The 21,343-nt window shown below is 49.2% G+C and overlaps 1 protein-coding gene across 1 annotated transcript in view; it reads right to left on the bottom strand.

Moving 5' to 3' along the window:
- DNHD1 (dynein heavy chain domain 1) overlaps window positions 1–21,343 on the bottom strand; it is a 102,363-nt gene that overhangs the window by 11,283 nt on the left and 69,737 nt on the right. Inside the window, exons 39-41 of the mRNA XM_078858394.1 lie at window positions 2,922–3,102; window positions 1,820–1,915; window positions 934–1,204 (exon numbers count right to left, since the gene is read on the bottom strand). Coding sequence (XP_078714520.1) covers window positions 934–1,204; window positions 1,820–1,915; window positions 2,922–3,102 — 548 coding nt within the window. The remainder of the gene's footprint in view (window positions 1–933; window positions 1,205–1,819; window positions 1,916–2,921; window positions 3,103–21,343) is intronic.

The raw sequence follows: 21,343 nt of genomic DNA, 5'->3' as shown, positions 1-21,343 counted from the left end.
AATGTGGAAGAGAAGGCCTAATATATCGTTCCATAAGAGCCCTTTGTAAATACACTGTTTGGATGAAAGTCTCCTAATGCCGTGTTGGTCATGGTGATGGTTTGACCATACGTGTTGGTCAGTGTGCGTTGTTTAAGGGGGAGGCCCAGACCCAGTTCAGATATCACTCGCCACTGATGTTAGCCATGATCCTGAATCAATGGGTTATTAGCGCAGTGCAATAACCACTGCGCCACCACTCACCCCACCCACAATAAATACACACAACAGTACGCAGAATTGCACATTATTACAAACATGCATAACAATTTAAAACATATAAAATCATACCTACATCTAAAATACACAGGTATATGAAATCCCAATGCAAATATAATGCATATTAAGAGAGCAGGTATAGATAAATGTAGCTTTACAAGATTTCCCAAGGTTCTATCAGATGACATTTAAAAACAATTTAACACATAGGCTTTCGCGACCAATATCACCCATAATAGAGGTTTATGTGTCGTTAAAAACCACCACCACCCGACACAGCCAACTAAAATTATACAATTTCACCACTCCAACATTCAACACCCTTATCCCTGGGATTTGGTGAAAGATTCAGAAGATCTGGTTGAAAAAATGTCATATGTTCCATAGAGTTTGGTGTTTTAAAACTAAAAAATACTGATCTCAGTGAGCATCAGCAACTATACTATACTCATGAGTCCTAATAAGGACAAAACTAGTCTGCAGTTCTCTCTCTCTGTCACTGCTGTCTGTCAATGAGTCAGATTTAGCCAAATGTATTTTATGGTGACCTCAGACAAGAGAACCACAGTGCAATGCTTCAGGAACGATGTTAATGGTTTTTGCATAATGCAAGAGGCTGAGCTTATTGTACACGGGTTTGTGCGTTACTTGATACGCATGGTGTGAGAGACGCACCACGAATACGGGCGCACGCCCGCCGGGCGTCCGTAGCCTCGCCTGTGCAGTAGCACGGCGTGCAGGCGGGCCAGTGCCGTTGACCAGTCACGAGGGTGCAGAGCATGCCCGGTCCCCCCTGTCACCCTCCGTCCCTCCCAGCTGACCGCACTCGAGACGCCTATGTTGCTCGGCTCGCTGGTCTCGACGCAAAAAAGGCAGCTTGCCAGCTTGCTCACGAAACGTGGCTGCGCACGGCACACGAACCTCAGCGCTCGCTCCAACACGATGCCTGTGGTGGTGAAATATGTTCCAAGGAAAAGCAAAGCAATGTTCCAGGCAAATATGCAACATTTTCCAAAGGTGTCAAAAATATGGCATGTCAACCACTACCAGTGTGAGGGGTGACTTTTGGTCCGCGCCTCCGATGAGCACGGTTGACTACGTACGGTGTGAAAGACGTTCAACATACATACAGCAAGCCAGTATGTTGCTAACATTCCATTGATTAATAAGTCGTTTGAAGTGGCCAAGTGGTTAAGAGGTCAGAGTGCTAAGCCAGCACTGCTGAGATCCTGGATCTGATTTCAGTTACCCATAGTTAAAACTGGTTCTAAAGCATAGCAAGTTTATGGGCTCAGACCAATCACCAATTAATTCAATAAAATAAACCTTTGATAGAGAAGACGTTTTATTTCTAAGCCTATGTGTGTCCCCCACCAATCACAATTCACTTGTTAAATCTTTGAACATACTCTATGCTGTAAAATATGGAGCTGTCACTTTCACAGTATTCAATGTCCTATTGAGACTAAAAAGAGCCATTATAAATTAATGGGGTATCTATACATGAATCAAACTGTAATATTCCAGGGCTGTCAAGGATGTGCGCAGAGATACCAAGCACCTGGCAGACGTGCGGCGCTGTCAGTTGTGGCAATGAACCACAGCCTGAAATCAGGGTGGACACGAGCATCTTCCTGTCCCAGCACAGTCTCGTCTTCTGCCAACATAAACACACGGCTCACGCATCAGCTACCCCTAAGACATCGCAAATACCTAGGTGACAGTCAAACAGTGTAATTTCACTCACAATCTCCACCAGTAGCGTCACAACTAATGGCAACATCGTGACCGCTGCTGTGAACTGCCAGCTCACAGTTTCACCCCTTGCCACGTGGATTTGATGAATCGTCATAAATTCACCAACATGATTTGTTTCAAGAATCAATTGTTTTCGTTTGCCTCATTTTAACCAGTCACCTGTATTGTTTATAGCAGTTTCTGGCTCATTACTACAGCTTTGTATCACCCCCCATTCGCCTAAATGTAATATTAGAATATCATTCTGACATCATTTGCATAAATGATGCATTCTTATACATGCAATTCTATGCGTGCACCTTGGGTGTAAATATTTGTTTTAATTTATGAATCGCTTCATCCTTTCACGCCAGCTATTCACAGTTGTGAGCCACCTGCAGGTTAAACAATTATCACGAGCTCCGATCTATCTACTCCATCGCTGGATGAAGGTCTCCCCAAGTCGTTTCGTGATACAACAAAATCTGTCTAGCTCCTGCATATCAGCTGATCCTCTTCTCCATCTCCTTGGTGGTCGTCCTCTCCGGCGTGTTCCTTTCTTTGGCTACTACTCGACATTAGCCTTGAGCGCTGGCCATCATCCCTTCTAGCGACGTGTCCTGCCCAAGCCCACTTCATTTTCTTCACAGTCAATACGTCTCTCAAATGTGTTTGCGCGCCAATCCATGCGCTTCTCTCCCCGTCTCTAATGCAACTCGACACAAGCATACCTCTCCAAGCTTCTTTGAGCACGTTTCACATTGTTCCATTTACTTTGTTGGCGACCACGTTTCCAACCTGTACGTCGTGGCGACTAACGTGCACCGATGTGATCACTCTCACATCGCTAATCGTACCGCTCAGCGCTGGCTGTGAATATCGCGGCCGTAACTGCACGTTACCGCTGGCATCGCCGTGCACCGCACCTCCATGGGTGAGCACTCGCTGCAGCAGCGACGCGGCGCGCGGCGGCCAGTCCCGCGGTGCGTGGCACAGGCCGTGCAGAACGAGCCACAGGCCCCGCTCGGCGCAGAGGTTCACCTCCTCTGCCAGCCGCTCAGCGAGCCGCTCACCTCTCCACCCCAGCGACAGCATCCTCACCGTGCCCTGCGCACCATTCAAAAGCAGCGTTTGCTTTCCTCCCTGCTACTTAGTTGTAGCCCTGGGGTTAGGGTGAGGAGTTAGGGTTCGGTTAAGGGGGTGCGGTTCATGGTTATGCACAAGGGTTTAAGGTAAGTGGGTAGCGGTTAGGGGCATGGGATATTACATTGGTGAGGACAGTTATAGGACCTAAGAGATCCTATGAAAACCTAATACTATACTCTCCCAGGCATCTGCTGTGGCTCCAACAATGGTATTATGTATTTTTACCACTGCCTTTGTATGACGCTGTTAGATGTCTAAGTCATATCAATACATTTTGACACTATATAGATTTTTTTTGCCAATTAGTATTTAGATTTTTTTCATCACGTGGGAAAAAGCCGGAATGGCTCTGAGAATTCCGCCACATATAATGTAACGAGAGCAAATTTGTTGTTTGTACTCGGGTCATTATGCACTTTGTTAAGAGACATTCGGGATTTGGCTTCAATTGAGATTTTTAAGTCTCAACTTAAAACATTCCTATTTCAGAAAACTTGCACCTAATTTTATCTTCAGGCTCTTTCCCTCCTTTTTACTATTACCATTTGTAAATGTAATTGATATATTTTTATGCTTACTGTTTGTTTTATGCATATTGTGTACATGGCTCTGCGTTCCATGGATGAAGGGCACTATCCAAGCCTAATTTATTATTATATATGTGGCCCATCGACACCCTGGACACCCTTGAAAATAAGATATTCCATCTGAATGGATTTCCCAAGTGAAATATCTAACCTATATAATAATTTTTTTGTCTGTCTGTCTGTCTGTCCGTCCGTCTGTCCGTCTGCGTACGCTCCCTTGCGGGGGATGTAGCTCTCGGACCGTGGGGTTCGCCGAGATTAAATTTTGCAGGTGGGCATGCCCCCGGCCCCGCGGTAAACTTAGGCATTTCCGATTTTTCGTCTCTAAACTTTAAATCGGACCGATTATCGATTTAGTGTGATTTCTCTTTATTTGTTTATTTAACTCTTTATTTCTTTATTTACTATTGCCGACCGGCGCGGACCACGGCGGTTGCTCCTGGCAACGGGTAGCAACGCCTTCGCTGCGGGGTGGACGCCATTTTTAATTCCCGTTAAAAATATGTGCACGAATTAACACGCGACTCTGAGGTAAATTCATCAAAGTTTCACGTCCTCTTCACTCCCCCCCCACCCCAATGTGTGCAATTACTATCATAGGGTCGGTAGATAATAAAATTATAGCGATTAGACAGTATTATTGTAGCGCGGGGGGGGGGGTAACGGCCCCAGTACCCAGCCTCAGCCGGATGGGAAATCTAGGCGAGGTACTAGGCCTCGACACCCCACCCGTGTCAAGCAACGACTTTGTGGTATAAACTCGATATACCCAGCGTTGCCCGGGGGGAAAATACATTTAAAATCTTCTGAACACTTTAAAACATTACATACCAATGAAAATACAACTGTGTAATTACTTTTAAACCCGACGCGCCAAGAATCGATTCTCTGAATCGCGCAAAGGAATCAAAGGTTGTAGATTCCTTTAGAATCGGACGATTCCCGTTTACTATAAGTTGGTTATAGTCGATATAAACTGCTACGAACGGGAAATATCCGGCGTTGACCGGGGCAGAAATGTAATTAAAAACTCCTGAAAACATTAAAACATAACATACCAATGAAAATAAAACTCTGTCATTCAAAATGTAAACCCCCAACATGCCAGGAATCGATTCTTTGAATCGCACAAAGGACTAATCGAAGGTTGTAGATTACTTTAGGATCGCGCTGTTCCCATTTAATATAAGTTGGTTATAGAGTTGATATAAACTGCTACGAATGGGAAATATCCGGCGTTGACTGGGGCAAAATATAATGGTGAGGGTGTGATTGGTGAGGATGAGTAGTGAGTGGTGAGGGTGAGTGGCGGTTGTGAGTGGCGATTGTGAGTGGTGATTAGTGAGTGGTGAGGGTGAGTGGTGAGTTGTGAGGGTGAGCGGTGAGCGTGAGTGGTTGTTGTGAGTGGTGAGGGTGAGTGGTGAGGGGTGAGAGATTGGTTAGTGGTGAGGGTGAGTGGTGAGGGTGAGTGGTAAGGTTGAGTGGTGATGTTGAGTGGTGAGGGTTAGTGGAGAGTGGTGAGGGTGAGTGGTGATTGGTCAGTGGTGATTGGTGAGGATGAGTGGTGAGTAGTGCGGGTGAGTGGTGAGGGTGAGTGGTGGTTGTGACGGTGAGTGGTGAGTGGTGAGGCTGAATGGTGAGTTGAATGGTGAGAGGGAGTGGTGAGGGAGAGTGGGGAGTGGTGAGGGTGAGTCGTGAGGGTGAGTGGTGAGGCTGAATGGTGAGGGTGAATGGTGAGAGTGAGTGGTGAGGGGTGAGTGGTGAGGGTGAGTGGTGAGGGTGAGTGGTGAGTGGTGAGCAGTGAGGGTGAGTGGTTGTTGTGAGGGTGAGTGGCAGTTGTGAGTGGTGATGGGTGAGTGGTGAGTGGTGAGCGTGAGTGGTAAGGGTGAGTGGTGAGGGTGAGTGCTGAGTGGTGAGGGTGAGTGGTGAGAGAGTCGTTAGTTTTGAGGGTGAGTGGTGAGGTTGAGTGGTGAGGGTTAGTGGAGAGTGGTGAGTGGTGTTTGGTCAGTGGTGATTGGTCAGGATGAATGGTGAGTAGTGAGGGTGAGGTTGAGTGGTGAGGTTGAGTGGTGAGGGTGAGTGGTGAGGGTGAGTGGTGGTTGTGACGGTGAGTGGTGAGTGGTGAGGGTGAGTGGTGAGGCTGAATGGTGAGGGTGAATGGTGAGAGTGAGTGGTGAGGGAGAGTGGTGAGGGTGAGTGGTGATGGTGAGGGGTGAGTGGTGAGGGTGAGTGGTGAGGGTGAGTGGTGACGAAGAGTGGTGAGGTTGAGTGGTGAGTAGTAAGGGTGAGTGGTGATGGTGAGGGTTAGTGGTGAGGGTGAGTGGTAAGGGTGAGTGGTGAGGGTTAGTGGTGAGGGTGAGTGGTCAAAGTGAGTGGTGAGGGTGAGTGGTGAGGGTGAGTGGTGAGCGGTGAGGGTGAGTGGTTGTTGTGAGGGTGAGTGGCAGTTGTGAGTGGTGATGGGTGAGTGGTGAGAGAGTCGTTAGTTTTGAGGGTGAGTAGTGAGGTTGAGTGGTGAGGGTTAGTGGAGAGTGGTGATTGGTCAAAATGAATGGTGAGTAGTGAGGGTGAGGTTGAGTGGTGAGGTTGAGTGGTGAGGGTGAGTGGTGAAGGGTGAGTGGTGGTTGTGACGGTGAGTGGTGAGGGTGAGTGGTGAGGGCGAGTGGTGAGGCTGAATGGTGAGAGTGAGTGGTGAGGGTGAGTGGTGAGGGTGAGTGCTGAGTGGTGAGGGTGAGTGGTGAGAGAGTCGTTAGTTTTGAGGGTGAGTGGTGAGGTTGAGTGGTGAGGGTTAGTGGAGAGTGGTGAGTGGTGATTGGTCAGTGGTGATTGGTCAGGATGAATGGTGAGTAGTGAGGGTGAGGTTGAGTGGTGAGGTTGAGTGGTGAGGATGAGTGGTGAGGGTGAGTGGTGGTTGTGACGGTGAGTGGTGAGGGTGAGTGGTGAGGCTGAATGGTGAGGGTGCATGGTGAGAGTGAGTGGTGAGTGGTGAGGTTGAGTGGTGAGGGTTAGTGGAGAGTGGTGAGTGGTGATTGGTCAGTGGTGATTGGTCAGGATGAATGGTGAGTAGTGAGGGTGAGGTTGAGTGGTGTGGTTGAGTTGTGAGGGTGAGTGGTGAGGGTGAGTGGTGGTTGTGACGGTGAGTGGTGAGGGTGAGTGGTGAGGCTGAATGGTGAGGGTGAATGGTGAGAGTGAGTGGTGAGTGGTGAGGTTGAGTGGTGAGGGTTAGTGGAGAGTGGTGAGTGGTGATTGGTCAGTGGTGATTGGTCAGGATGAATGGTGAGTAGTGAGGGTGAGGTTGAGTGGTGAGGTTGAGTGGTGAGGATGAGTGGTGAGGGTGAGTGGTGGTTGTGACGGTGAGTGGTGAGGGTGAGTGGTGAGGCTGAATGGTGAGGGTGAGTGGTGAGGGTGAATGGTGAGAGTGAGTGGTGAGTGGTGAGGGAGAGTGGTGAGGGTGAGTGGAGATGGTGAGGGGTGAGTGGTGAGGGTGAGTGGTGAGGGTGAGTGGTCAGTGGTGAGGGGTCAGGGTTAGTGGTGAGGGTGAGTGTTGATGGTGAGGGGTGAGTGGTGAGGGTGAGTGGTGAGTGGTGACGGTGAGTGGTGAGGGAGAGTGGTGAGGGAGAGGGGTTAGGGTGAGTGTTGAGGGTGAATGGTGAGGGTGAGTGGTGAGGGTGAGTGGTGAGGTTGAGTGTTGAGTAGTAAGGGTGAGTGGTGATGGTGAGGGTTAGTGGTGAGGGTGAGTGGTGAGGGTTAGTGGTGAGGGTGACTGGTCAGGGTGAGTGGTGAGGGTGAGTGGTGAGGCTGAGTGGTGAGCGGTGAGGGTGAGTGGTTGTGGTGAGGGTGAGTGGCAGTTGTGAGTGGTGATGGGTGAGTGGTGAGCGTGAGTGGTGAGGGTGAGTGGTGAGGGTGAGTGCTGAGTGGTGAGGGTGAGTGGTGAGAGAGTCGTTAGTTTTGAGGGTGAGTAGTGAGGTTGAGTGGTGAGCGTTAGTGGAGAGTGGTGATTGGTCAGTGGTGATTGGTCAGGATGAATGGTGAGTAGTGAGGGTGAGGTTGAGTGGTGAGGTTGAGTGGTGAGGGTGAGTGGTGAGGGTGAGTGGTGGTTGTGACGGTGAGTGGTGAGGGTGAGTGGTGAGGGCGAGTGGTGAGGCTGAATGGTGAGAGTGAGTGGTGAGTGGTGAGGGTGAGTGGTGAGGGTGAGTGCTGAGTGGTGAGGGTGAGTGGTGAGAGAGTTGTTAGTTTTGAGGGTGAGTGGTGAGGTTGAGTGGTGAAGGTTAGTGGAGAGTGGTGAGTGGTGATTGGTCAGTGGTGATTGGTCAGGATGAATGGTGAGTAGTGAGGGTGAGGTTGAGTGGTGAGGTTGAGTGGTGAGGGTGAGTGGTGAGGGTGAGTGGTGGTTGTGAGGGTGAGTGGTGAGGGTGAGTGGTGAGGCTGAGTGGTGAGGGTGAATGGTGAGAGTGAGTGGTGATTGGTGAGGGAGAGTGGTGATGGTGAGGGGTGAGTGGTGAGGGTGAGTGGTGAGGGTGAGGGGTGAGTGGTGACGAAGAGTGGTGAGGTTGAGTGGTGAGTAGTAAGGGTGAGTGGTGAGGGTTAGTGGTGAGGGTGAGTGGTATAGGTGAGTGGTGAGGGTTAGTGGTGAGGGTGAGTGGTCAGGGTGAGTGGTGAGGGTGAGTGGTGAGGGTGAGTGGTGAGCGGTGAGGGTGAGTGTTTGTTGTGAGGGTGAGTGGCAGTTGTGAGTGCTGATGGGTGAGTGGTGAGCGTGAGTGGTAAGGGTGAGTGGTGAGGGTGAGTGCTGAGTGGTGAGGGTGAGTGGTGAGAGAGTCGTTAGTTTTGAGGGTCAGTGGTGAGGTTGAGTGGTGAGGGTTAGTAAAGAGTGGTGAGTGGTGATTGGTCAGTGGTGATTGGTCAGGATGAATGGTGAGTAGTGAGGGTGAGGGTGAGGTTGAGTGGTGAGGGTGAGTGGTGGTTGTGACGGTGAGAGGTGAGGGTGAGTGGTGAGGCTGAATGGTGAGGGTGAATGGTGAGAGTGAGTGGTGAGTGGTGAGGGAGAGTGGTGAGGGTGAGTGGTGATGGTGAGGGGTGAGTGGTGAGGGGTGAGTGGTGAGGGGTGAGTGGTGAGGGTGAGTGGTGACGAAGAGTGGAGAGGTTGAGTGGTGAGTAGTAAGAGTGAGTGGTGATGGTGAGGGTTAGTGGTGAGGGTGAGTGGTAAGGGTGAGTGGTGAGGGTTAGTGGTGAGGGTGAGTGGTGAGGGTGAGGGTGAGTGGTGAGGGTGAGTGGTGAGCGGTGAGGGTGAGTGGTTGTTGTGAGGGTGAGTGGCAGTTGTGAGTGGTGATGGGTGAGTGGTGAGTGGTGAGGTTGAGTGGTGAGGGTTAGTGGAGAGTGGTGAGTGGTGATTGGTCAGTGGTGATTGGTCAGGATGAATGGTGAGTAGTGAGGGTGAGGTTGAGTGGTGATGTTGAGTGGTGAGGGTGAGTGGTGAGGGTGAGTGGTGAGGGTGAATGGTGAGAGTGAGTGGTGAGTGGTGAGGGAGAGTGGTGAGGGTGAGGGGTGAGTGGTGAGGGTGAGTGGTGAGGGGTGAGTGGTGAGGGTGAGTGATGACGAAGAGTGGTGAGGTTGAGTGGTGAGTAGTAAGGGTGAGTGGTGATGGTGAGGGTTAGTGGTGAGGGTGAGTGGTGAGTGGTCAGTGGTGAGGGGTCAGGGTTAGTGGTGAGGGTGAGTGGTGATGGTGAGTGGTGAGGGTGAGTGGTGAGGGTGAGTGGTGAGGGTGAGTGCTGAGTGGTGAGGGTGAGTGGTGAGAGAGTCGTTAGTTTTGAGGGTGAGTATTGAGGTTGAGTGGTGAGGGTTAGTGGAGAGTGGTGATTGGTCAGTGGTGATTGGTCAGGATGAATGGTGAGTAGTGAGGGTGAGGTTGAGTGGTGAGGGTGAGTGGTGAGGGTGAGTGGTGGTTGTGACGGTGAGTGGTGAGGGTGAGTGGTGAGGGCGAGTGGTGAGGCTGAATGGTGAGGGTGAATGGTGAGAGTGAGTGGTGAGTGGTGAGGGTGAGTGGTGAGGGTGAGTGCTGAGTGGTGAGGGTGAGTGGTGAGAGAGTTGTTAGTTTTGAGGGTGAGTGGTGAGGTTGAGTGGTGAAGGTTAGTGGAGAGTGGTGAGTGGTGATTGGTCAGTGGTGATTGGTCAGGATGAATGGTGAGTAGTGAGGGTGAGGTTGAGTGGTGAGGTTGAGTGGTGAGGGTGAGTGGTGAGGGTGAGTGGTGGTTGTGAAGGTGAGTGGTGAGTGGTGAGGGTGAGTGGTGAGGGTGAGTGGTGAGGCTGAATGGTGAGGGTGAATGGTGAGAGTAAGTGGTGAGTGGTGAGGGAGAGTGGTGAGGGTGAGTGGTGATGGTGAGGGGTGAGTGGTGAGGGTGAGTGGTGAGGGTGAGTGGTGAGGGTGAGGGGTGAGTGGTGAGGGGTGAGTGGTGAGGGTGAGTGGTGACGAAGAGTGGTGAGGTTGAGTGGTGAGTAGTAAGGGTGAGTGGTGATGGTGAGGGTTAGTGGTGAGGGTGAGTGGTAAGGGTGAGTGGTGAGGGTGAGTGGTGAGGATGAGTGGTGAGCGGTGAGGGTGAGTGGTTGTTGTGAGGGTGAGTGGCAGTTGTGAGTGCTGATGGGTGAGTGGTGAGCGTGAGTGGTGAGGGTGAGTGGTGAGAGAGTCGTTAGTTTTGAGGGTCAGTGGTGAGGTTGAGTGGTGAGGGTTAGTGGAGAGTGGTGAGTGGTGATTGGTCAGTGGTGATTGGTCAGGATGAATGGTGAGTAGTGAGGGTGAGGTTGAGTGGTGAGGTTGAGTGGTGAGGATGAGTGGTGAGGGTGAGTGGTGGTTGTGATGGTGAGAGGTGAGGGTGAGGCTGAATGGTGAGGGTGAATGGTGAGAGTGAGTGGTGAGTGGTGAGGGAGAGTGGTGAGGGTGAGTGGTGATGGTGAGGGGTGAGTGGTGAGGGGTGAGTGGTGAGGGGTGAGTGGTGAGGGTGAGTGGTGACGAAGAGTGGAGAGGTTGAGTGGTGAGTAGTAAGGGTGAGTGGTGATGGTGAGGGTTAGTGGTGAGGGTGAGTGGTAAGGGTGAGTGGTGAGGGTTAGTGGTGAGGGTGAGTGGTGAGGGTGAGTGGTGAGGGTGAGTGGTGAGGGTGAGTGGTGAGGGTGAGTGGTGAGCGGTGAGGGTGAGTGGTTGTTGTGAGGGTGAGTGGCAGTTGTGAGTGGTGATGGGTGAGTGGTGAGTGGTGAGGTTGAGTGGTGAGGGTTAGTGGAGAGTGGTGAGTGGTGATTGGTCAGTGGTGATTGGTCAGGATGAATGGTGAGTAGTGAGGGAGAGGTTGAGTGGTGATGTTGAGTGGTGAGGGTGAGTGGTGAGGGTGAGTGGTGAGGGTGAATGGTGAGAGTGAGTGGTGAGTGGTGAGGGAGAGTGGTGAGGGTGAGGGGTGAGTGGTGAGGGTGAGGGTGAGTGGTGAGGGGTGAGTGGTGAGGGTGAGTGATGACGAAGAGTGGTGAGGTTGAGTGGTGAGTAGTAAGGGTGAGTGGTGATGGTGAGTGGTGAGGGTGAGTGGTGAGGGTGAGTGGTGAGGGTGAGTGCTGAGTGGTGAGGGTGAGTGGTGAGAGAGTCGTTAGTTTTGAGGGTGAGTAGTGAGGTTGAGTGATGAGGGTTAGTGGAGAGTGGTGATTGGTCAGTGGTGATTGGTCAGGATGAATGGTGAGTAGTGAGGGTGAGGTTGAGTGGTGAGGGTGAGGGGTGAGGGTGAGTGGTGGTTGTGACGGTGAGTGGTGAGGGTGAGTGGTGAGGGCGAGTGGTGAGGCTGAATGGTGAGGGTGAATGGTGAGGGTGAGTGGTGAGAGAGTTGTTAGTTTTGAGGGTGAGTGGTGAGGTTGAGTGGTGAAGGTTAGTGGAGAGTGGTGAGTGGTGATTGGTCAGTGGTGATTGGTCAGGATGAATGGTGAGTAGTGAGGGTGAGGTTGAGTGGTGAGGTTGAGTGGTGAGGGTGAGTGGTGAGGGTGAGTGGTGGTTGTGACGGTGAGTGGTGAGTGGTGAGGGTGAGTGGTGAGGGTGAGTGGTGAGGCTGAATGGTGAGGGTGAATGGTGAGAGTGAGTGGTGAGTGGTGAGGGAGAGTGGTGAGGGTGAGTGGTGATGGTGAGGGGTGAGTGGTGAGGGTGAGTGGTGAGGGTGAGGGGTGAGTGGTGAGGGGTGAGTGGTGAGGGTGAGTGGTGAGGGTGAGTGGTGAGAGATTCGTTAGTTTTGAGGGTGAGTGGTGAGGTTGAGTGGTGAGGGTTAGTGGAGAGTGTTGAGTGGTGATTGGTCAGTGGTGATTGGTCAGGATGAATGGTGAATAGTGAGGGTGAGGTTGAGTGGTGAGGTTGAGTGGTGAGGGTGAGTGGTGAGGGTGAGTGGTGAGGGTGAATGGTGAGAGTGAGTGGTGAGTGGTGAGGGAGAGTGGTGAGGGTGAGTGGTGATGGTGAGGGGTGAGTGGTGAGGGTGAGGGGTGAGTGGTGAGGGGTCAGTGGTGAGGGTGAGTGATGACGAAGAGTGGTGAGGTTGAGTGGTGAGTAGTAAGGGTGAGTGGTGAGGGTTAGTGGTGAGGGTGAGTGGTGAGTGGTCAGTGGTGAGGGGTCAGGGTTAGTGGTGAGGGTGAGTGGTGATGGTGAGGGGTGAGGGTTAGTGGTGAGGGGTGATTGGTGGTGGTGAGGGTGAGTGGTGAGGGTGAGTGGTGAGCGTGAGTGGTGAGGGTGAGTGGTGAGGGTGAGTGGTGATGGTGAGTAGTGACGGTGAGTGGTGATGGTGAGTGGTGAGGGTGAGGGGTGAGTGGTGAGGGGTCAGTGGTGAGGGTGAGTGATGACGAAGAGTGGTGAGGTTGAGTGGTGAGTAGTAAGGGTGAGTGGTGAGGGTTAGTGGTGAGGGTGAGTGGTGAGTGGTCAGTGGTGAGGGGTCAGGGTTAGTGGTGAGGGTGAGTGGTGATGGTGAGGGGTGAGGGTTAGTGGTGAGGGGTGATTGGTGGTGGTGAGGGTGAGTGGTGAGGGTGAGTGGTGAGCGTGAGTGGTGAGGGTGAGTGGTGAGGGTGAGTGGTGATGGTGAGTAGTGACGGTGAGTGGTGATGGTGAGTGGTGAGGGTGAGTGGTGATGGTGAGGGGTGAGTGGTGAGGGTGAGTGGTGACGAAGAGTGGTGACGTTGAGTGGTGAGTAGTAAGGGTGAGTGGTGAGGGTGAGGGTAAGTGGTGAGGGTGAGTGGTGAGGGTTAGTGGTAAAGGTGAGTGGTTAGGGTTTATGGTGATGGTGAGTGGTGAGGATGAGTGGTGAGGGTGAATGGTGAGGGTGAGTGGTGAGGGTGAGTGGTTAGGGGTGAGTGGTGGGGATGAGTGGTGAGGGTTAGTGGTGAGGGTGAGTGGTGAGGGTGAGTGGTTAGGGGTGAGTGGTGGGGATGAGTGGTGAGGGTGAGTGGTGAGGGTCAGTGGTGAAGGTGAGTGGTGAAGGTGATTAGTAAGTAGTGAGGATCAGTGGTGAGGGTGATTAGTGAGGGTGAGTGGTGAGGGTGAGTGGAGAGGGAGAGAGTGAGTGGTGAGCGTGAGTGGTGAGGGTGAGTGGTGGTGGTGAGGGTGAGTGGTAAGCGTGAGTGGTGAGGGAGAGGGTGAGTGGTGAGGGTGAGTGGTGAGTGGTGAGGCTGAATGGTCAGGGTGAATGGTGAGAGTGAGTGGTGAGGCTGAATGATCATGGTGAATGGTGAGAGTGAGTGGTGAGGGTTAGTGGTGATTGGTGATTGGTGAGGGTGAGTGGTGAGGGTGAGTGGTGAGGGTGAGGGAGATTGGTGAGGGAGATTGGTGAGTGGTGAGTTGTGATGGTGAATGGTGAGGGTGAGTAGTGAGTGGGAGTGGTGAGGATGAGTGGTGAGGGTGAGTTGTGAGTGGTGAGTGGTGAAAGGTATTGTCAAAGCCCACCGGGATTTGACAATACCTTAGTAGCTGTGTATATATGTAAGGTTATTAAGAAATATATTTTTCACCCGGGCAACGCCGGGTACTTCTGCTAGTATATCAATAAAATTGAGATATAAAAACTCAGCGCCTGTAGACAGTCAGAAACCTACTTCCTTGTACTGCCTTCTGTTAGTACCACCTCCTTGTGCCGTAGATGGATGTTTCACATAACAGGACCCTGCGGGGTGGGCTGGTAGGACCGAATAACCAAAGAATATAAACATAATGTATTATTACACTTATTTAGCCAGGAAAGCCCCACTGAATCTAAAGGTTTTTGTAGGGTCCTGCCAAGTGTTTGCAGTAGGGGGCGATGTTGCTACACGGACAGACGGACGGACGGACGATAACAGGACCCTGCGGGGTGGGCTGGTAGGAACGAATAACCAAGGAATATAAACATAATGTATTATTACACTTCGATTTAAAGCTTTCGTGACTGCAGGGATTCATCTTCTTGGTTCTTTCGGTAAAGTCACATAGAAGGGAAGTAATAAAATAATAAAAATAAAACATAATAAAATAATTCTCACGACGTTTCGGCTACAACGCAAGCAGCCGTCTTCAGGTGAAGAATGAGACACTACCAAGCTAGGAACATATATATAAGCTGGGTTGGAGGTGGAAGAGCGCCTTAACAAAAAGAATGTGCATATGAAGAGGAATTTAGCATATTCATGGGAAATGCGTAGGAGGTGGGCGGGGGGGTTTCAAAGTCATATTATGCCCATGCATTATGCAGGATCAGCAGCACCAAGGAGGGGGGGTGGTGCAGGAAGTAGCATTAACAAAGGAAAGGAATGTTAATGATATGTAGCTGCAGTTACTAAACAACCACGTAGAAAACTAAAGTATAAACTACATAAAAAACTAAAGTATAAACTGCATAACACCATCAGTATACTTACTATACTCTACAATAAGCTGAGTTACTAACAGCAAGTAATACATTACAATTCTACGTCGTAAAAATTATATAATATGCTTCCATCTAAACTATATTCTCTTACATCACACGAGCATATACCGTACTATATACTGCCATAGATAAACCCAACATTAAATTATATACTGTATTGCTATAAACCACCCTATACCTTATACATTTTAATAAAACACTATGTATTATTTTACCCACCCTAATGTGTATCGAAATGGTTTATTACGTCCTTCCAATGATTGCTAAGCCAGAATCCATCTTCTCGGTTAAAATTGTCTCTGTGTTTGTATATGTGGATCGCCTCATGAACGAATCTCTCATGATAGCCAGATGGCTTGCAGAGAACCTCTGTCTTGGAGAAGTCAGTGTCATGTGAGCCCACTGAGTTGTAACAGTGATCTGCCACGGCTGAGGTGTTTGTCCTACCGTGTTTCAGGTCAGCTTTATGTTCACGGATGCGGTCCGAGACATGTCGTTTGGTTTCCCCAATGTAACTGCTACCACAGAGGCAACTTAGTTTGTGGAGATCTTTTTTGTGACCCCAGCAATGTAGAGTAAGGTGATGGTCTTGAAAGGCTCCTCAACAGGATCCTTCTTGATGGTTGGAGTGATGGCTTTGCGGATTGTGTAGTCGGAGTAACCATTAGCCTTAAGAGCTTGGCGTACGTGTTTGCGTTCACTGGAAATGTGTTCATGGTCGGAGATGCATTGGGCTCTATGATATAGAGTCTTGATGAGGGAATTATTCTGGGATGGATGGTGGTGGGAATCCGGTTTTAGGTAAGCATCCGTATGGGTGGCTTTCCTGTAGACAGAGTGGCTCATTGAACCATCAGGTCTCCTTTTGATTAGGACATCCAAAAAGGGTAGCTTGCCATCTTTTTCGACTTCCATGGTGAATCTGATGGCTGGGTGTATGGAATTGATGTGGTCGAGAAATTGGTCTAGAGCAGGCCGGCCATGTGGCCAGATGACAAAAGTGTCGTCTACGTACCTCTTCCATAAGGTCGGGTGTAGAGTGGCAGTCTGGATGGCGTCCGTCTCAAATTTCTCCATGAAGATGTTGGCTACAACCGGAGATAGGGGGGAGCCCATTGGGGTGCCCTCAGTTTGCTTGTAGAAAGTTTCATTCCAGGTGAAGTATGTATTGGTTAAGCAGTGTCTCACCAGGGGGGGTACCCCAGCATTCAGTCCTTGATGAACCAAGTCTTCAATGATTGCGATGGTGTCAGGTACAGGAGCCTTGGTGAATAAGGAAACCACATCAAAACTGACAAGCTGGTATCGACAATCAAGGGGATTGCCCTGTCTCCAGACGACCTGCTTGTCAGTTTTGATGTGGTTTCCTTATTCACCAAGGTTCCTGTACCTGACACCATCGCAATCATTGAAGACTTGGTTCATCAAGGACTGAATGCTGGGCTACCCCCCCTGGTGAGACACTGCTTAACCAATACATACTTCACCTGGAATGAAACTTTCTACAAGCAAACTGAGGGCACCCCAATGGGCTCCCCCCTATCTCCGGTTGTAGCCAACATCTTCATGGAGAAATTTGAGACGGACGCCATCCAGACTGCCACTCTACGCCCGACCTTATGGAAGAGGTACGTAGACGACACTTTTGTCATCTGGCCACATGGCCGGCCTGCTCTAGACCAATTTCTCGACCTCATCAATTCCATACACCCAGCCATCAGATTCACCATGGAAGTCGAAAAAGATGGCAAGCTACCCTTTTTGGATGTCCTAATCAAAAGGAGACCTGATGGTTGAATGAGCCACTCTGTCTACATGAAAGCCACCCATACGGATGCTTACCTAAAACCGGATTCCCACCACCATCCATCCCAGAAGAATTCCCTCATCAAGACTCTATATCATAGAGCCCAATGCATCTCCGACCATGAACACATTTCCAGTGAACTCAAACACGTACGCCAAGCTCTTAAGGCTCATGGTTACTCCGACTACACAATCCGCAAAGCCATCACTCCAACCATCAAGAAGGATCCTGTTGAGGAGCCTTTCAAGACCATCACCTTACCCTACATTGCTGGGGTCACAAAAAAGATCTCAAAAATCCTGATTAAACACAAGATCCAGGTTCGATTCAACACAGTACATAAAATCCGTGATCTGGTACCGTCTGTAAAAGATGTGGTTCCAGACATACAGTACCCTGGCGTCTACAAACTAAGTTGCCTCTGTGGTAGCAGTTACATTGGGGAAACCAAACGACAGAGGTGGGACAAAGTCATTGTTATGCAAGTCCAAGTCGAGTCGCAAGTCATCAAATTCATGACTCGAGTCTGACTCGAGTCCAAGTCACATGACTCGAGTCCACATCTCATAGGTGGGACAAAGTCATTGTTATGCAAGTCCAAGTCGAGTCGCAAGTCATCAAATTCATGACTCGAGTCTGACTCGAGTCCAAGTCACATGACTCGAGTCCACACCTCTGCCAAACGACATGTCTCGGACCGCATCCGTGAACATAAAGCTGACCTGAAACACGGTAGGACAAACACCTCAGCCGTGGCAGATCACTGTTACAACTCAGTGGGCTCACATGACATTGACTTCTCCAAGACAGAGGTTCTCTGCAAGCCATCTGGCTATCATGAGAGATTCGTTCGTGAGGCGATCCACATATACAAACACAGAGACAATTTTAACCGAGAAGATGGATTCTGGCTTAGCAATCATTGGAAGGACGTAATAAACCATTTCGATACACATTAGGGTGGGTAAAATAATACATAGTGTTTTATTAAAATGTATAAGGTATAGGGTGGTTTATAGCAATACAGTATATAATTTAATGTTGGGTTTATCTATGGCAGTATATAGTACGGTATATGCTCGTGTGATGTAAGAGAATATAGTTTAGATGGAAGCATATTATATAATTTTTACGACGTAGAATTGTAATGTATTACTTGCTGTTAGTAACTCAGCTTATTGTAGAGTATAGTAAGTATACTGATGGTGTTATGCAGTTTATACTTTAGTTTTTTATGTAGTTTATACTTTAGTTTTCTACGTGGTTGTTTAGTAACTGCAGCTACATATCATTAACATTCCTTTCCTTTGTTAATGCTACTCCCTGCACCCCCCCTTGGTGCTGCTGATCCTGCATAATGCATGGGCATAATATGACTTTGAAACCCCCCCAGCCCACCTCCTACGCATTTCCCATGAATATGCTAAATTCCTCTTCATATGCACATTCTTTTTGTTAAGGCGCTCTTCCACCTCCAACCCAGCTTATATATAAGCTCCTAGCTTGGTAGTGTCTCATTCTTCACCTGAAGACGGCTGCTTGCGTTGTAGCCGAAACGTCGTGAGAATTATTTTATTATGTTTTATTTTTATTATTTTATTACTTCCCTTCTACGTGACTTTACCGAAAGAACCAAGAAGATATTATTACACTTGTTTAGCCAGGAAAGCCCCACTGAGTCTAAAGGTTTTTCTAGGGTCCTGCCAAGTGTTTGCAGTAGGGGGCGATGTTGCTACACCTAATCGGACGATACGAAGGGAGAGTGTGAGGCCTAGTTCTAGGCTTTACGCCTAGCTGTAGGCTTTAGGCCGCCGTGAGTTAATTTTTAATTTAAATGTTTTTATTATTTATGTAAAAGCTTTAAATTTAAATGTTTCTATTTAAAAGCATCAGGGAATGTAACATTGTTAAACATTAACTCCCTTGCACACACGCGGGGGTACGATACGAAGGGAGAGTTTGAGGCGTAGTTCGAGGCTTTAGGCCTAGCTGTAGGCTTTAGGGCGCTGTGAGTAAAATTTTAATTTAAAAGTTTTAATTAAAAGCTATCTCAGGGAATTATAAGGGAATGTTACACTTGTTTAGCCAGGAAAGCCTCATTAATTTAAATGTTTTAATTAAAAGCTATCTGAGGGAATTATAAGGGAATGTTACACTTGTTTAGCCAGGAAAGCGTCACTGAGACTAAAGGTTTTTGTAGGGTCATGCTAAGTGTTTGCAGTAGGGGGCGATGTTGCTACACGGACGGACGGACGATATAATCTGTTGTAGGCTGGTCCACTTCGTTCCTACCAGTATAATCTATTGTAGGCTGGTTCACTTCGTTCCTACCAGTATAAGACTCCCACATATGACCGTTCCACCAAACCACTCCACTATCAAGCTGGATTAGAGACCATAATAGAGGTTTTACTGGTAGGAACCTCCTGGTTACACCAGCCCCCAGGAGATGATTGTGTCCGTCCGTCGTGCAGGGAGGGGCTGGTGGGGAGGGAGGGGCTGGGTGGGGAGAGGAGGGTGGGGAGGGGCTGAGTTGGGAGGGTGGGGAGGGGCTGGGTGGGGCTGGGTGGGGAGTGGGAGGGGTGGGGCTGGGTGGGGAGAGGAGGGTGGGGAGGGGCTGGGTGGGGAGGGTGGGGAGGGGCTGGTCACCCCATGGTGCCCTCATAAAACTCAACGTTTAACCTACTCACGCCGGCTTGTGCCCACCCTCACAGTCGAGCATATTTGTGGAATACACCACGCCGCCATTGACCCTGGCCATTGACCGAGCAACCCAACGTTCCTACCAGCTCACTCCGCAGGAATGTGTTTTTGGGTTAGATCGCGTAAATATATAAATGTGTCATTAAAACCCGCCACCACCCGACACAGCGAACTAGTAAGGGTTGTCATGTAAACAGAACGTGGCCAATTCGTCACTAGTACAGCACACCGGTGTGTTGGAGAACTAAGCCACAACATTTACAATCTGAGTATGACGTTTCGCCAGTAATTACAACTAGCTTCATTAGGCGACAGCCAGATTTGTGTTGAAGTCCACCTGTTTCGTTCCTTATATAGAGGCATAGATGTGGTAACTACAGTTCTGCGCTCTTGTGCAAAGTGGGGGGGGGGGGGGGGAGATTAATGAGTCAACGTAAGTTATGCATGCGCATTGTGCGAGCCCTTTGAACTTGTCCTTCCTGTCTATTGTGTTTATTAAAATAGCCGTACCAACGGTAATCCCTATTGAAGTATGGTGGCCTATATCGGCGTGCATTTAAACAATGTATTATTTGATGATTCGCTTCCACGCAGCACTAAGTCGATAGCTTTTTTTTCAATTTCGATAGATTATCTAATTAGTCTTGGCCAGTAGTAGCTAGTTTTCCAAAGAACTTCAACATCATAAAAATCAATTGAGTGTCCTTGTTGGCACGCGTGTTCTGCTATTGCTGACAGTTGTATTTTGGAGTATTTTATTATTCTCTGATGTTCTTTTAGTCTCGTGATGATCATTCGTCCTGTTTGCCCAACAGAGCATTTGCCAAAAGTGCAGTTAATTCTGTACACACCTTCTGTTGATAGCTTGGGTAATACATCTTTTGTATCAGATATTAATTTCTGTATTCTATGTACCGTGGCAAATCTGACTCGGATGTTTTTTCCCCAAACATCTGGCTAGTTTATCAGTTACTCCCGCAATGTACGGTATTTTGGTCGTTTTAATTACTTGGGCAGTTTCAATGCTCGTGTTATTTGATTTGGTGTTAAACTGGATTAGAGGCGTTGGTATCATTTGGCTATCATGAAAAAAAATAGACAAATACTATTGTGACTTGTGGGAAATCATAATATTAAATAATATTCTTGGTTCTTTCGGTAAAGTCACGTAGAAGGGAAATAATAATAAAAATAAATATAATTTTTTTCCCTTCAAATTTTATTTTTTTCTTCAAATTTTCTTGCTGTGGATTTCACACCTGATGATGATTGCTTGTGTTGCAGTCGAAACGTCGTGAGAATTTATATTGTTTTATATTTTTATTATTTTATAATTTCCCTTCTACGTGACTTTACCAAAAGAACCAAGAATATGAATCCATGCAGTCACGAAAGCTTTAAATAAAAAAATATTATATCAGTGCAGTATCTTCTACCAACAGGGAAGTGTGCAAGGGAAAGCACAATAGTTGTGGAACATTTTCCGACTCGGGGTTTGAACAAATGGTCGCCTTTGTAAATGACATCCCAGGATCTTTACATCTGTTCGGCAAAAAAGGACACACTGTCAAAGCTCAGCAACGTAATACTGGTAGGAACCTCCTGGTTACACCAGCCCACAGGGGATTATTGTGTCCGTCCGTCCGTCATGCAGGGAGGGGCTGGGTGGGGAGGGAGGGGCTGGGTGGGGAGGGTGGGGCTGGGTGGGGAGGGGCTGGGTGGGGAGGGTGGGGAGGGGCTGGGTGGGGAGGGTGGGGGGTGGAGCTGGGTGGGGAGGGGCTGGTCACCCCGTGGTGCCCTTATAAAACTCAACGTTTAACCTACTCACGCCAGCTTGTGTCCGCCCTCACAGTTGGGCATATTTGCAGAATACACACACGCCGCCGTTGACCCTGGCCATTGACCGAGCAACCCAACGTTCTTACCAGCTCCCTCCGCAGGAATGTGTTCAGACGACAGGATTCACACCACTAGGCCACTGCAACACTGCCTGATTGGTGAAGGTACGTATACGCACCAGCTAGGGGTCGGCACGGTTTGAACCGACTCAAACTGGTTTCAAATTGAGCAATCCAAACCAAACCAGCGACGACTGAACCAAACCAAACCAAAACCAAACCAAACTAAGCTAAACCAAACCTCTTAAGTTGGCTTGAACCAAACTAGTTTGAGCCGGTTCCACCCTGTCCGAGCCAAACCGAGTCGGTTTTCGT

This window comes from Lampetra fluviatilis, chromosome 1, assembly GCF_964198595.1.
Source record: "Lampetra fluviatilis chromosome 1, kcLamFluv1.1, whole genome shotgun sequence".
Lineage (NCBI taxonomy): Eukaryota > Metazoa > Chordata > Hyperoartia > Petromyzontiformes > Petromyzontidae > Lampetra > Lampetra fluviatilis.
The sequence above is the reverse complement of the archived record's forward strand: the minus strand, read 5'-3'. Positions and strand labels throughout refer to the sequence as shown.